This window comes from Monomorium pharaonis, chromosome 3, assembly GCF_013373865.1.
Source record: "Monomorium pharaonis isolate MP-MQ-018 chromosome 3, ASM1337386v2, whole genome shotgun sequence".
In the NCBI taxonomy this organism is placed as follows: Eukaryota; Metazoa; Arthropoda; class Insecta; order Hymenoptera; family Formicidae; genus Monomorium; species Monomorium pharaonis.
The window spans coordinates 1,760,542-1,775,557 of record NC_050469.1 but is presented as its reverse complement, the minus strand read 5'-3'; the positions used below and the strand labels follow the sequence as shown (position 1 = coordinate 1,775,557).

Here is a 15,016-nt window from a genome sequence, read left to right as displayed (position 1 = left end):
AAAAAATTTTTTTCAGAAAAAAGTAACAAATAATTAGCAAATAATTACAATGCAGAAATCGATGTGTTCTGATGATGTTCAGTTATCAAGAATAATTTAAAAAAAATGTTGATTGCTTTTTAAATATATTTTTGCTATAATATCAAATTAGATATAGAAAGGTATAACTTGTAGTTTAATAATTTTTAAAAATCTATATTTATCTTTAATAACTTTCTTATCAATGGATAAATTAAAGCAATATATTAATATTTTATATATTCATGTTTCAAAAATCGAAATCGTTTCCGCCATCATGTAATACATTGCAAATAATGTAACGTTTGAAAAAATTACTTATTCAAATCATTCTTACTGTACCGTATTTCACATTTACATGATTATATGTAAATTGTAAAATAATGACGAAAAAATAAAACGGCAAAGAATTTTACTTTTAAATTAGCAAAAATAATAGCGAAAATGGAAGAGAGAGGTTGTTCTTGTGTTAAATGAATGTAGACTATCGTGTGGGGGCGTTTCTTTCTCAATCCTAACAACCATTAGTTAGATCGAAGTATTTTACAATATAGTATACAATATACAATGCAGTAAACGCGTATATCTGTAGAGAGAGGAAGAAAAGTTCCAAAATAATTTGCTGCCACTTTTATTATTTTTTGATAGAAAAGTTTTAAACTCGAGCTGTCTCAATTACAATCACGTGAAAATCTGTGTGTTACAGTTTACTATTATAATTTTGCCTTGAAAGATTACGGTAGCGCCACGGTGGGAAAACTTTTGGACATGGTCAAGGTTGTAGCTTTCGCTATGCAAGAAGGAAGAGTGGCCATTCACTGTCATGCCGGTAAATCAATTTTTCGTACAATGCATTTGACCCAATTGCATTCTTTACAGTTATCATAGTTTTTTTAATGTATGATAGTGTGAGAGCAATGTGGATGAATAAATCAATCTTCGAAAACACCGTTTCCTAAATAGAAAATCTCAAACTTAAATCTTCAAATTTGACTCATCTGTTTGACAATGTTAATTGGCCTGCGTTTCCACGAAGTTACGTGACGTTCGCCACTTTCGTGCCATGTTGATTTTCGTTTCAGGCAAAGTTTTCGTGTGCGCGTATTCGCTCGAGGAGGATACGCAATCCGTTCGGTAGAATGTGGGTCGTGTCAAAAATGAAACTTTACTAGTCGTCGCGCAATCAGACAGAGATACAAAACTCGGGGAGCGAATTGCTTTACTTTTGTTCAATGTGCTTTGACTCTTTGACGTGCGATTCTTGACGCTTTTTTCGGGTTTCGTTTCGTGACGTCACGCATCATACCACTTTTCTGCTATATTTTCTTTTTTGATTCGCCGCCAATTAGACGAGCCGTACTTTTTACGTATTTTTTCAAATGTAACGGTCGCGCCAAGTGAAATTCTCGCGTACAGTTTACGTTTTACTCGTTTGTGATATATTATCCGTAATATCGAGAGTGCCGAATAAAGTATCGGGCGATCGTTATTAATGTGCGGTTCGAAAATAGCAGGATGTTGTCAGCAGAAAGCGGCATCCATGATGGATTCGAGCGACTCGGTATTCCGGAAAAGGAATGTAGCAGTAGCAGCAGCAGCAGCAGCATCAGCTCAGGAGCAGCGACAGCAATCGGTGAGTGAATTTTTATTAAATCCATTAATTGAATTTATATGTAGTATTGCACATTTATAGAACACGATTATGCACATTTGCATAAAACAGATTTAAAATATGAATGCATATAATTGTAAAATTTACTGGTATAGCATGAAACAGAACCAAATAAACGTGGACATAGCATAGAAGAGACCCAAAAAGTCATGCACATTACCTACGGGATTCATAGATATTTGACTACATAGTTCAATGTGCACATTTTGTGCACATAGAGGCGCTGATGGATGAAAACATCTAAAACGACGCGATAATCGCTCAAGTTCCTCTCTGGTGCTACATTCACGTTTGTGCCAGGGTAATACACATGCGCGCAAGGTTGGTTGTGTTCCGGGCTATGTGGACGAAATGTCGGTAACAGAGTTATTGATTTTTCGCTTAGACCATATACTACTGGACCGCGCATTGCCTAGGAAAACTGGTGCCGAGTAAAGTGAAAGAAACAGTATTATATATACATACATACATATACAGGGTGAATTTTAATGGCTGTCCCAACTTTTTACTATGAGAGATGGGATTACCGACTGCATTCTTAGTACACACACATGTACGGCATTTGCACATACATATGTCATACATGTGTGTACTAAGATTGCAGTCGGTAATCCCATCTCTATTTATAATCCGTTATTACGTTTGAAATTATCTTAAGTATAGTTTAAAAACATGTATATTTGACAAACTTTATATTTAATTTGACTTTTGCTTTGCAAAAAAGTAACAAATGGTTACTTTTTAAATAATGAGTTATTTTTTAAAATAGTTTTCTCAACTTTTTGGTAATAACTTTGCAATTTTTTATTATAATAAGGAGTGCTGAAATAATCATATTTGACAAGTAACTTGTACCGATTCATTTAGAAAAACTCGTTAATTGATTTATAACGAATAAAATTACTTTTTTTCAATGAGTGATGCACTATAGTAAGAAGTTATTTGTTAAAAATGACATAAAAGTTATAAAAAATAATTACAACTCGTTTTTTGTAACGCGTTATTGTTTAACCCTGGAGTAAGCAATTGTTATAAATTCTAATAAGTAAATAACAAAGCAGTAATTGTGTAATTTTTTTTGGATCAAAACATAAAGAGTGAAATCTTTATTTACTTTGAAATTAATAAAATTATTTATTTTTTACATTTTCACGATCGATAATTGTAGAAATAAAACGTCGTGTTCGATCTTTGACAGCTAGAAAAGTGAACTAGTGTAACATTACATTGCGTAAAATTATACGGTTTAATTATACATATTATGCTAGACGATGAATAGATTTAAATGATATAGATTTTACTGTAATTCTGTATCAAGCTGAAATGAATCGAGGTCTGCGTGGGCATACTTATTCGTAGGCGTTTATACGAGAACGTGCCTTCAGCATAGAGACGTTAAACTTACCGCATTCGGCGTATCTGTCGAAATGCTTCTGACAGTCACGTAAGTGCCATAGTTCTGTATTTTATAGTCTACCGAACCGGTCGCACTTTCAGTAAAATCTCAAGATAAATCTCAAGATAATTTTTCTATGGAAGTAGACAAAAGGTTTCAGTGGGAATTTATTTCACTTTGAGCACTTACCAATTGCAAGGACTATATGTAAAAACGTGTAGTTTAGTATATATATATATAGTTATGCGTATTTTTTTATATATTTAATTTAGTTCAATTAAAACAAATTTTTATATAAAATATTTTTTTACACGTATAACTGTAACACTTGCATGCACGAGTTACGATATTCCGTTATTAAAAATGTCATCTACAGATTATAATATATTCTCTTTTTCTTTTACTCTCATTTTTTCTTTAATATTTTTCTAAATTTATTATTTAAGTGAATTTGTAATTTATGCAAACAGATTGTTACAAGAGAAAAAATTATCAAGAGGCACGGTAGTGTTCTACTTGCCTCGCGCCAAGTTTAGATTACATATAAGCAAGAAATTATATTTTTGCTTATATATAATTTAATTTTCTTAGCATTTGATAGTAATTTAGTAAAATTTGTTCTTATTGTAATAGTTAATTAAAAAACGCAATATTTTCATATAACAAATATAGCAATATTAAAAAATTTTAATTTCTTATTTGGAGATATTGTTATTTTCTGTTCAACTTTTTTTCTTAACTTTTAATATTTATTATTAAATAATAGGAATATTTATAGAAATATTTTCCAGATGAAACACTTGATATCGACATTTTTTTTTTATATTAAGCAAATTATATCTGTTTAATGCTACATAATCTTATTTCAATATTTAATACTTTAAAAATGAATAAAATAAATAAAGATATTATGAAAACAAAAATATACATTTTTTCTATATACAAATATAACTTATTATATACATGTATGCATTATGCTGCGTGTAATTTTGACAAGCTGCAATAGTGGAGTATTTATGTTATTCTGTGGAAGCCGCGTATTTATCCAGTTCGAGGAGAGATTGACGGTATTTCGAACTTTCAAGTAACGAGCCGCCCACGTCAGGTCATCGAAATATGACCTCTATATTCGATCCCTTATACTGTCTGTAGATAGTTGCACCACTACGTTGCGCCTGTGCATCACGTCCTCACCCTCGTAGTGAGAATGAAAAAGTGGCGGAAGTTTCTGTCAGAGCTTGCACACGAGTTATTATGCGACACCCGGTGTGTTTATGATTAGAAAAGTTGTAAAATATATCCTGAAATGGACACTATAGGACACGAGATTACATCCTTTTTTTCTCAGCAGGTGCATTTATATGAACAAAAAAGGAAATAGAAGATAAAAGTATCGTCATTTTTTCCTTACAAAGCTTTCTTTAATTTTCTTACGTTAATTTCAAATTTCTTTTACTAATAACGAGGGTGTGTACGCATTAGATGAACGCAGTAGGTGATCATTATTGATTTGAAATAGATATTATTTTCAGTATATTTCTTCAAGTAAAATTATTTTTTGGTATATACCGAAATAAAAAACAATTGCAATAAAGTAAAGTTATAAAGAATTATAATTTTTATCGACCAAGAAAAAAATGGGAGAAGAAATGAAATACTCCTTTCGGAAATTTTAAATTGAGAAAGTGTCAATAACGATTGCAGATTTCAGAATTTTTATCGATCGATGCAGAAACCGTAAATGAGTTAATTTTGTCTCGATGTTATTTTTACACTAATATTTTTACGTGAAATCGCGAAGCAAAGTCCTTAATGTGTAGATAAGATGTTTTATGAATGTTCATTTTGTGTTTATTTTACTTCCTGGACATAAAATTTATGTATATTTATATATTTTATTCCGAATATCCATCAATGGTCGTTATTTGGATTTTATAAAGTATCTTTTTGGGCTTGTTTTTATATTGAAGAATTGAAATAATCAATCATACAATCCATTACTTACGTGGCTAATTGATTAATAACTAGTACGCAAAGTTTAGCACACTGGAAACATAAGAATGCGCGGCGCAAATTTTAATAATTATTCAGAAAATAATTGATATAGTAAAATTATAATTTAAGTTAAATAATATATACCTTTGTTGAATTTTAATAAAATTTTATTTTACATTAAAACACTTCATAGAATATTTAAAACCTATAAAAAAACTTGAGATCATATGAAAATAACTTCAATGTGTTAATTTCATATAAGTTTATTCTTATAAAAATTTTATACAAGAATTTTTGATAGGATATAATTTATAACAAATACGTAAATAAATTAATCATCGTTTCAGATTTATTATGGCTCATCAATGGTCTTTTATATATTTTTGAATGTCTAATTGTGAATGTGTAATTACAGGAATAATTATTAATAATAAAGCACTGAAAACTGTCTTCTTTTTAATATTCAATGGATATTAGGGGCGTTTTGACAATTTCAAATATTCAAAGGTTCGAAAGAATTAGAAGTTTCAAAACTTCAAACCTGCGAAATTGTTAAAGCAGCTTTAGTGAATATCTAAAGTTTTGTGACAAATAAACGTTTAAAAGACATCCCCATTTAACATCTATCTTATTTGCTTATTTAATGAACGTCTCGAACTTGAACGTCTAGTGGATGTTCTAGATAGAGATATGCGATTATACAATGCATTACTAACATCGCAATTAGAGTAAACTTAGTTATAGCAAACATAGTTTTTTAAGATAAAAGAAACATTTTTATTTTTATTATTTTTTAGTAGTGTTTGTTATATTACTTTACTGAAACTTAAAGCATATGTAACATTATTAACATTAAAGAGACAATATTTAATAAAAATTATATATATTGTCAAAATATTGAAATATAAAAATTGGCCATCTTTCACATTTTTTTAAGGGAAAAGATAATCATAGTATTACAAGACAGTTGGCCATACATATTTTATGTATGTATTTAACATTTATGTTAGGTACATAAAATAAAAATAATTTCATATTTTATTATAAAATAATTAAAAAATTGTAATTTTATATATTTAGTTTTATTGCTACATATTATTATCTATATAATTTTATTCTTAAATATTTTTAGTAATAAATATTTATATAAGTTTAGCATTTATTTAACTCATTGTCAGTATTAAAAAAAATGTCTTTAACAAATCAAATTTAAAATATTAGGTGCGCAATTTAAATCTCGTCTTTTTTATAAAATATATACATAAATACTTATCCCGAAAAAAATCATGAGTCAATCTTTTCCAAAGAGAGAAAAATAGTCATAGTATTTATTAAAAAATAGAAAAGGAAATAAAAGATATAATCACACATTACCATTTACATATCTTTGTTATGTGTCTAACATTAATTGTGACAGCTCAACTGTAATTATTCAACGTTGTGGCAATATTTAATGAACACATGAAAAAGTTTGCAGGCAGTCAAAAATAAAAATGTGAAATAATATCCACAATATTGTTATTTCAAAGAGCATTCACATATAAACTAAAATAAATATCAATTATCTTTGAAAATAACTACGAGAAAAGATTATTTAACAATTAGTGGAGAAATTACAGCCATTCGTTATCTTTTCCGTATAGCCCTAATTTTTTAAATCGTAACACGGCTGAATTTTTATATAGTTAAATTTTTAATTGTGAAATTGCATGTGTGTTTTAAACTCCGTCTGTGCAATTTAATTAATCTGTTTGAAATTTGTTTCCTTTTAAATTCGTCAAAGTTTTAGAAAATGGTATTTAATTAATATTAAAATATGTAAATTTAAAATTATTGTGGATACACATGCACAAGTTGTTATTTATGTAAGAACGTACGCGCTTTTTCATACATAGTGGATAAACATTTGTATATGTTTATAAATAGTTTAATATTTATAACTTCCTCTAATTTAACTTTATAATTTCAACATGTATTAATTATTACAGTTATTTAATGTTTTGTATAAAATATTCTCTACGCAATGCTTGTTATATGCCAAGCAATGGGTTCGACTAAAAAGTCGATATAATTTGCAAAATAACGTGCGTTAAAATATAAGAAAAATATAAAAATATAAAAACACCGCAAAATGGTATACATCATTTACTATGATTTTTAAAAAGAATCGTGTTTAATATTTTGTTCCTAATTTTGAATAATTTTGTAAATTTCACATACCTATGTGTACATCCTTGACACGTACGCCCTAATGTGAATGAACAGTCTCCGAGACGCCGACGCCGACGCTGACGTTGATGCCGACGACGACGACGACGACGACGACGACGACGACGACGACGACGACGACGACAACGACGACGACGACGACGACGACGACGTCATTGGCGGGGAGAAACGGTGGTTCGGTGGTGGAGCCGGCGGCCGGAGTAGTGCTTTTTCCACCGCGCCGTGCGGAACGCGTAGTAGCGCATGCTGAAAGCCGCCCCGCCGCATATCGATCCGTCCACGGGCCCGAGCTTTCTCTCGCTTCTCTTCACAAGCCTCGCGAACATCGCTAGCCGAACAACCGTGTTCTGGCGTACGTACAACACGTAACGGAGGTACGATTTTATATTTCCGCGTAAAAACAACAACGGCAGCAGCAACGTCCTTTTCTTCGTTCTTTCGTCTAGTTTAATCGGTCGTCAGGAAGTGCACTAGGAAGTGGGATCAGCAGCAACAGCAGCAGTAGCAGCAGCGGCAACGTGATGGCACGTCGAGGCGAACACTGCAGGGCGATTTTCCTACTGTGTGAGTTTTCTGAAAGAGAAGAGATCGCGCGAACACTTGTCGGTCGGGAAAGGGGTGCGTTGGTACGTGTTCTCGCTGCCGTCGCGAACGGCCCGCTCGTGTCTGTTCTGCGATCACGGGGAGGATTGCGTCAAGTACGACCGCCGGGTTGCGCCATTTAACTTTCAGTGACTTTGTCATTCGAAAGGGAAAATTTCTCTTCGTGATTATTAAGAGGTTCTGAATGAGATGAAGAGTAAAGAGAGTACGGTAAAGATATATGATAAAGTATACGCACACAGTACGTTATTTCTTCATTCACATTGGTACGTCAAGAGTTTAGAGTGACAAATGTCACTAACCGTATACGTGAAAGAGCTATGTGTTCTACATTATGAAAAAATAATGAAAATTGATAGTACATGGTGCTTTCAGTGTATGCGTGTGTATGTCGATGTACTTAACTCTAATGGAATTTATAATGGTAATGAAACAGCAGTCTTCAGAATATTATTTTCTTGATATTTTAACATCTTGCAATTATAATACTCTAATAAAATACCCAATATAATACTATAATAAGGTACTTGTACCCAATATGGTCTATCAAAGCTTTTTCTCTGAATATTTTTTGTTAAAATTGAAAAAAACATATTTGAAAAATAAGGATTTAAAATAGGAAATATTTCTGAAGCCAAAAATATATGAAATATTTTTTATTATTTATATAAGTATAGTAAAGATTTAAAATAAAGGTAGCATATGTACCCAATACGACCCAGTTATATATTTTCCCCTTTTTCATAAATATTTTGGAAAAAAATGCGAATTAAAGTCAACATGTTTAATTAGGCATTTATTAACATATTTGTGGAAAAAATTACACACACAACTATTTATTAAATACAAAACTATTTTTATTTACTATGAGGCATTATCTTTTATTTGTTAAAAAGTTTTTTCAATTATCTGGAGAAAGACAAGAAATAATAATTAAACTTTAAATATTAAATAAAGAAATAGAATCTAATTTTTATATTATAATAAAATATATTGTGTTTCCAGTAGTGTCCCTGGAGTTCTCTCTTTTTAATATAGTGTTGAAAAGTATAAATAACAAGTTATAATAATGTGAATTGCGGATATTTATAATTGTTACATGATAGTCATAAAAAGTAAGAACTTACTTCTGAAAGTTTCAGAGGAGGACAATTTGGATAAAATGTGATTAGCGTTATCTGTGAAATACGTTTTGTAATTATTTGGAAATGGGGGAGGGAGTGAGCTAAATTGAGCACATGGCTATATTTGGTTGAGGTATCTTACTGTAGATAATATAATACTATATGGCGACTGTAATACTACAGAGACTACTATTGCTTCAAAATATAAATGTTGTGTGAGAAGGAAGACAAATGATTACTTAGATGTGACAAATGCCACTCTAACAAAATCTCATAGAGTGAAGTAAAATCCTTGGATAAATCATGCGATTTTCTTTTATCAAACAAAAATAACTTCCACGTATTTTCTCATCAAGATATAAAAAGCACACTTGCCAAATTTTGCACGCGCCTAATATTCACCCTTATAGTTTCCTCTTAACCTTAAGTTCCGTGCTAATTTGAGGCAAACACCAGAAACAGGTCTTTTAAAGGGGCGTAAGAGGGGGGGAGGGCGTGTAAGTTACACGCTTAATTAGACATTTAATATAAAAATAACAAGGAACGTGGAAATTACGAGTTAGGTAATGAATTTTTAATGGCGTGGATTTCTCTTCTTTTATTTTACGAATCTTTCTAATTTTAAAATTTTGCAAAACTGTACTATACGCGCGGTATACAGCGATGCGATTATTTTATCTGAAACACTGTTCTGCAGGGTGTGTCGCAAGCTTAGCGTTTAGTGTTCCCGTCCCTTCGCCGATCCCGCGACAAGTGGACGAGCAACGTTACACCACACGCAGAATGTCGAAAATCATTGTGGATTACCCTACACCAAAGACGAGACTGGTAAACAAATTTCATTACTCGATACTTGCATTTTATTAATTATCTCTCTTTCCCCATCTTTATTTTTTGCAAAATAATCGTTTAAGTATTTCCTTAATTTTTTTGTTGTAATTGCAAAATATCATTTGGATGTATACGGCGTTCTTTTCAGCGACCGTTACGCACTTTTAGAAACACAGCGATTTATATGCCTATACGCAGGAGTAATCATTTAAATGGATTCGCGGAACGTGCTAATACGGCCGCCGAAAGGAAAAAAAGCGCCAGGTTGGGGTCGTGTATGTCTCGCGCGCATATACATCCACACGCTAATGTCCTCACGGCAGTGGGCGGCGACCGCTCCTACATACGCAAGCTGCATTACTAAATCTGCGCGTAATCCTATTACCACCTATTACAGGCGCTTACTTAACCTAAGGCTCAAATCCGATAATTAACGTCTCTCCCAAGGAGGGCGGCATCGACTTTATTATTATTATTATTATTATTATTATTATTATTATTATTATTATTATTATTATTATTATTAGATTATATGCAATTATGCGCATTGCCATTCTCAGGAAAGTTTAAAAATCTCCGCTATGCAATGAGGACCTGTGCTTTTTCAAGGCTGACCTTATACATGCGGTCACAATGGCGGTTTTACGACATCACTATAACGTATGATAATGCATGGAATTCATAAAGGAGCGCTGTGCTATACGTAAAAGCAGTCTTATCAAAACTTCTATACGGCTTTCCCGGTCAGACCTTGACCTTATTTTACCGATCGTTAATTTATTCTTATATTTTAATATTTGATTGCGCCTAACGCTAATCATAATCGTGCGCGTATAAGTACGTACAAAAAGATTGCAAAAGTAAAAAAGTAACGTTTCGATTACACACATGGGTCTTCCATATCAGACGCTATTTTCTGATTACCTTAAAATATTCAAAAAATCTGAAAAGATTTATGAAACATATATCAACATTGCAGTCAAGATGAAAATTTTATGGTTATTTTGATAAACATTTTTAAAAAATAATTTATTTTTGACGTACTTTGAAGGAGGTAACGAACATTATATCTATCGTCTGATATTTTGGTACTTTTTGACAACAAATTAAATAAGTCGATTTGTCAATATTTTAAGGACATATTATTTTGACAAAAAAATAGATGCTTGACATTTAACGATGTCTTGGTTTTTCGTTGGTTCTAGGTTTTTTTTGCAAGCTTTTTTTTTAGAGAAGATCTAGATAAATAGATCACATTGTTTTACAGTTATAAGTACATGTTACTTTGTCTTAGACGCTATAGACTCATGTATCGGATGAATAAACTTAAAACGAGAGAAGACTAATTTTCTACATATCGCGATAACGTTGTATCACTAATCTTTCTTGAACAAAGACTTTTTAAAATATAGATTTAGAGACACGATATTTGCAATTTTCTGTATAAATCATTGTTGTCAGATTACCTAGATTCATTTTAGTAAGGTGTCAAGAAGGAAATGGAATTATTCTCGATCTAGCGTAATCTTTCGTAGCAACTAGCTTATCGCTTCCGCAGAACGTAGCCTGTTGCTGCTTGCAAATATTTCGCTGAACGATACGCGGCGTGCAATTTACATTTCATCGCTGTCGCATAATAGTCGTATAACTTCCGGCTGTAAATGCCACTAGAGCGCTGTTACGACCTCTAAACGAAGATTTTACTGACGCAACATTTCGCATGCGACGATTAAGATAAAGATAAAAGAATGCTTGTTTTAAAAGGTGCTTATATATTGTGTTGTGTTATATATATGTAAAACACACACACACACACACATTAAATCGTATATAAATTAAATGTTTTATTTTGAATTTTATATATATGATAACTAATATTTATTATTATTGGAGATAAAAGCTTATCTCAATATAGGAAAGGTGATCTGTAATATTTTAAATGACGCATTAAGGTTTCTCAGAAACTGCAATGTGGAAGATATGGAAAAACGTTTTAAATAAAAGTTGTATGATTTGAAGGGAAACAAATAATTAAAAAATTAACTTTCAAAAACATTTTTGAAAATACGAGATTGTTTCTTTAAATGTAACTATATAATATTTTACATAATATGATTCTTCTAATTATTCTGCCCATAAATAAGGTAAATTTATCGAAAGATCAAGTTCATAAAATATTTTCTACCTTATTCATGTATATTTCATTATTGACGAAAGTAGAACATATGTCAAATTATTAATTTTTTAATAATTAATATTTTTATATAGAATAAAGAGATAAATTAATTGGTGTATAGAAAATAATTATTTAGTACATAAAGGCAAATGAGGTAAATAAGTTATAATTATTAAAAATTAATAATTTACGAGATTTTAGATTTTATATTGAAATATGCAAGAATAAATTATAAACATCTTGTAAATTATTGATTTTTTGATAAATCAATCTTAATACTTTTATATAAAGATTAATTAGAAAAATTATATTAAGTAAAAAAATCAATATTTATCATAATTCTATTTAAAAAAATAACAATTATGATTCTTATATAACTGTTAAAAATTAATTTTCGTTGAACAATAATTTTATTATTTTTCAACAAATTTTATTATTGTTTGTTCTGTTTTAAATTTTTGTTTGAAATATTTTTCGCATCTTCTATTGTTTTTTGAGAAACCTTGATATACTATTTTAAATAAAAAAGACATCCTGTCATGTCAAATAGATTTTTATTATAAAAAATTAGTTTTTTAAACTTATCAGAAAATGCAGAGAGAAAGATAAAAAATAATTTGTATAAAATATATATTGCAAAATTGTAGACACGCATTTTGATGTGTTAAAGGATTAATACAATTTTAAATATATTGAGCTTTTATTCAGACTTCCATTAATACCTCTTTTATATTATAAAAAGTTATGATGTCAGAATTATTTAAATTACTGACTTGTGAAATTATGATATAAAATTCTGAAACATCTTATATCTTTAATTCAGTTTCCACTATTGTAAAAAAATTATAATTACTTATTAATTGCGAACGATAGAACAACTTTTAAAATTAAATCGGAAAATGATACATTTACTTTAATTTAACGAAGTAATGATGTAACGATTAGTTTACAGAAAGCATTAATTTTTGATGTTGGAAAGATGAGAAATCGTTTAGCTTTGTAAATGTTGTTGGCAAAGTCCACGCTTTGTAAATTTTACATGATAAAATCTCTGTGTTTTCCCACGCGTGAGTTTCCACACGCTTGCGCTTAAACTCAATATATTTACAATGGATTTGTTGACCTCTTTAGCGTTAAGCTTTTACAATGTCCGATAGCTGCTTTTACTGCACTCCTTGACATTTCGATAGTATTACGTGACGTCACTGTACAAAGACGTTCTAGTGGAAACTTTTACTATTGTCACGCATCAGTACTATGTTTCTCCTTACGCTTTGTAATTGAAAATTTATACATGTTGATTTATCTTATTTAATGATTTTTAACATACAGAGTCGTTTCTGCGATAAAAAATTGTTATTGCACAACTTATTACATTAACGTTACAATAACAGGCGACCTTCTACAGAAGGTCACAAGCTTTTGAGCGGAAGTTACCTTTCTAGAATATAATAACAAACTATAAATGAAAATTTTATTACAAGAGTGAACAATTTTGTAGGTAATAGGAATTCTGTTAAGTAATTTTCATTGATAGGAGTTTTCATTAATTTTATTATTTTACGAATATTATTTACTGTTTTATCCTATAAATAAATATTGTTTTTTAATCTGTATTTTAAAATTGTAAATTCTTTTTAAGCCGATAGTCAATTCTGAATTCAAAACAACCACGATTGTGCCCTCAACCACGTCGACTACGCACAAACCGATCTCCACGAAACAACCCTTATATCGGCTGGACGGAAGCAATGGACAAGCTTGCATTCTTCTTCAAGTAGATGCGCTTATCACTATCAAGTATCGCACGAAACTTGGCGAGGATCAAGTAAGAAAATAGCATCTAAATTAAATACCGAGGGAAAAGATGAAATATTTGATCACCTAGAACGACGAGCAATTATGTAATTGATGTTTGTATCTCTAGGAAGCGGATATCTATGTACCTGATGAGGCGACTGTGACCGGAAATTGCGATAACGAAAACACGGTGACAATGTCATTGAAATGGGAGGCCTTCGTACTATCTTGGAGCTTCGCTAAGGTAATCCTTTTATATGTAATATACATGTCGTGTCTTAATCTTCCCACAGCTGTGTCGGAAGATAATTCTCGGGTCAAGGGACAATTATACGAACGATAAATCATCTGTGAATTGCCAGGCACAATGTGGCTTTTTGCAAAAATCGATACGTGACCCTTTTACTTGAGATACAGTTTATTTGATTTTCACCTTTACATCACTGATTGCGTGCTAGAAGCCATTATGATATTCCACCTCAAATTATACCTCGATTTGTAATTGCAGCATGCAAAATAAAAAAAAATAGTAGACATTTATTTAGATGTAACAACTTGAGAAAAAATACAAACAATAAAGTGTTATTTATAAAGTTGTAGTTAAGAAATATGTCATATTATATCGTTACATTGTCTTTGAAGTAATCTTAGTTTTTTTTAGCGATTTTAGTTTTTGTGTGAAAAGACAATCAGCCTCGCTACATTTAACAAGACATACGATTTTATTTTTTAGACGCCCGGTGGTGAACGCTGGTATGTCGAGAAAATTGAACTGACCTATAACTCCAGTGACAAACACTTTGAACATATTGCTCAGCCAAGTAAGCACAATAAATATTAATCTTATGAGTTTCAGTTAGTTTGTTATTTGTGTCTGATTTTTTTATTAAAAACTATCAAATTTGTAAAAAATATATTGAGCTATTAAATAATTTAAAGCTTATTGTATAAAAGTTTATTGTGAATTAAAAACTTTTAGATGTGTTTAATATATACATTTTTGGAAAAAAATTGAATAATATACAAATAATTAATGTCAAATTGATTATTTTATTAATATTTCAGACAAGACTATTCGACTAAGTACCGGCCAAAAACATAGCTCCATGTTGTTTCCAACACCAGTCGGCAAATCGTACGCTTGTTCCGAAGAAACCGAGATTCCGCTTACC

At 30.6% G+C, this 15,016-nt stretch overlaps 1 protein-coding gene across 1 annotated transcript in view; it reads left to right on the top strand.

Moving 5' to 3' along the window:
- The first annotated feature begins 7,546 nt into the window (after positions 1 to 7,546).
- Positions 7,547 to 15,016, top strand: part of LOC105833966 — a 9,204-nt gene continuing 1,734 nt past the window's right edge. Inside the window, exons 1-7 of the mRNA XM_036284329.1 lie at positions 7,547 to 7,684; positions 7,757 to 7,874; positions 9,735 to 9,865; positions 13,687 to 13,872; positions 13,972 to 14,088; positions 14,578 to 14,665; positions 14,910 to 15,016. The exon at positions 14,910 to 15,016 is cut by the window's right edge and continues 32 nt beyond it. Of these exons, the coding sequence (XP_036140222.1) occupies positions 7,832 to 7,874; positions 9,735 to 9,865; positions 13,687 to 13,872; positions 13,972 to 14,088; positions 14,578 to 14,665; positions 14,910 to 15,016 (672 nt within the window). The 5' untranslated portion in view covers positions 7,547 to 7,684; positions 7,757 to 7,831. The remainder of the gene's footprint in view (positions 7,685 to 7,756; positions 7,875 to 9,734; positions 9,866 to 13,686; positions 13,873 to 13,971; positions 14,089 to 14,577; positions 14,666 to 14,909) is intronic.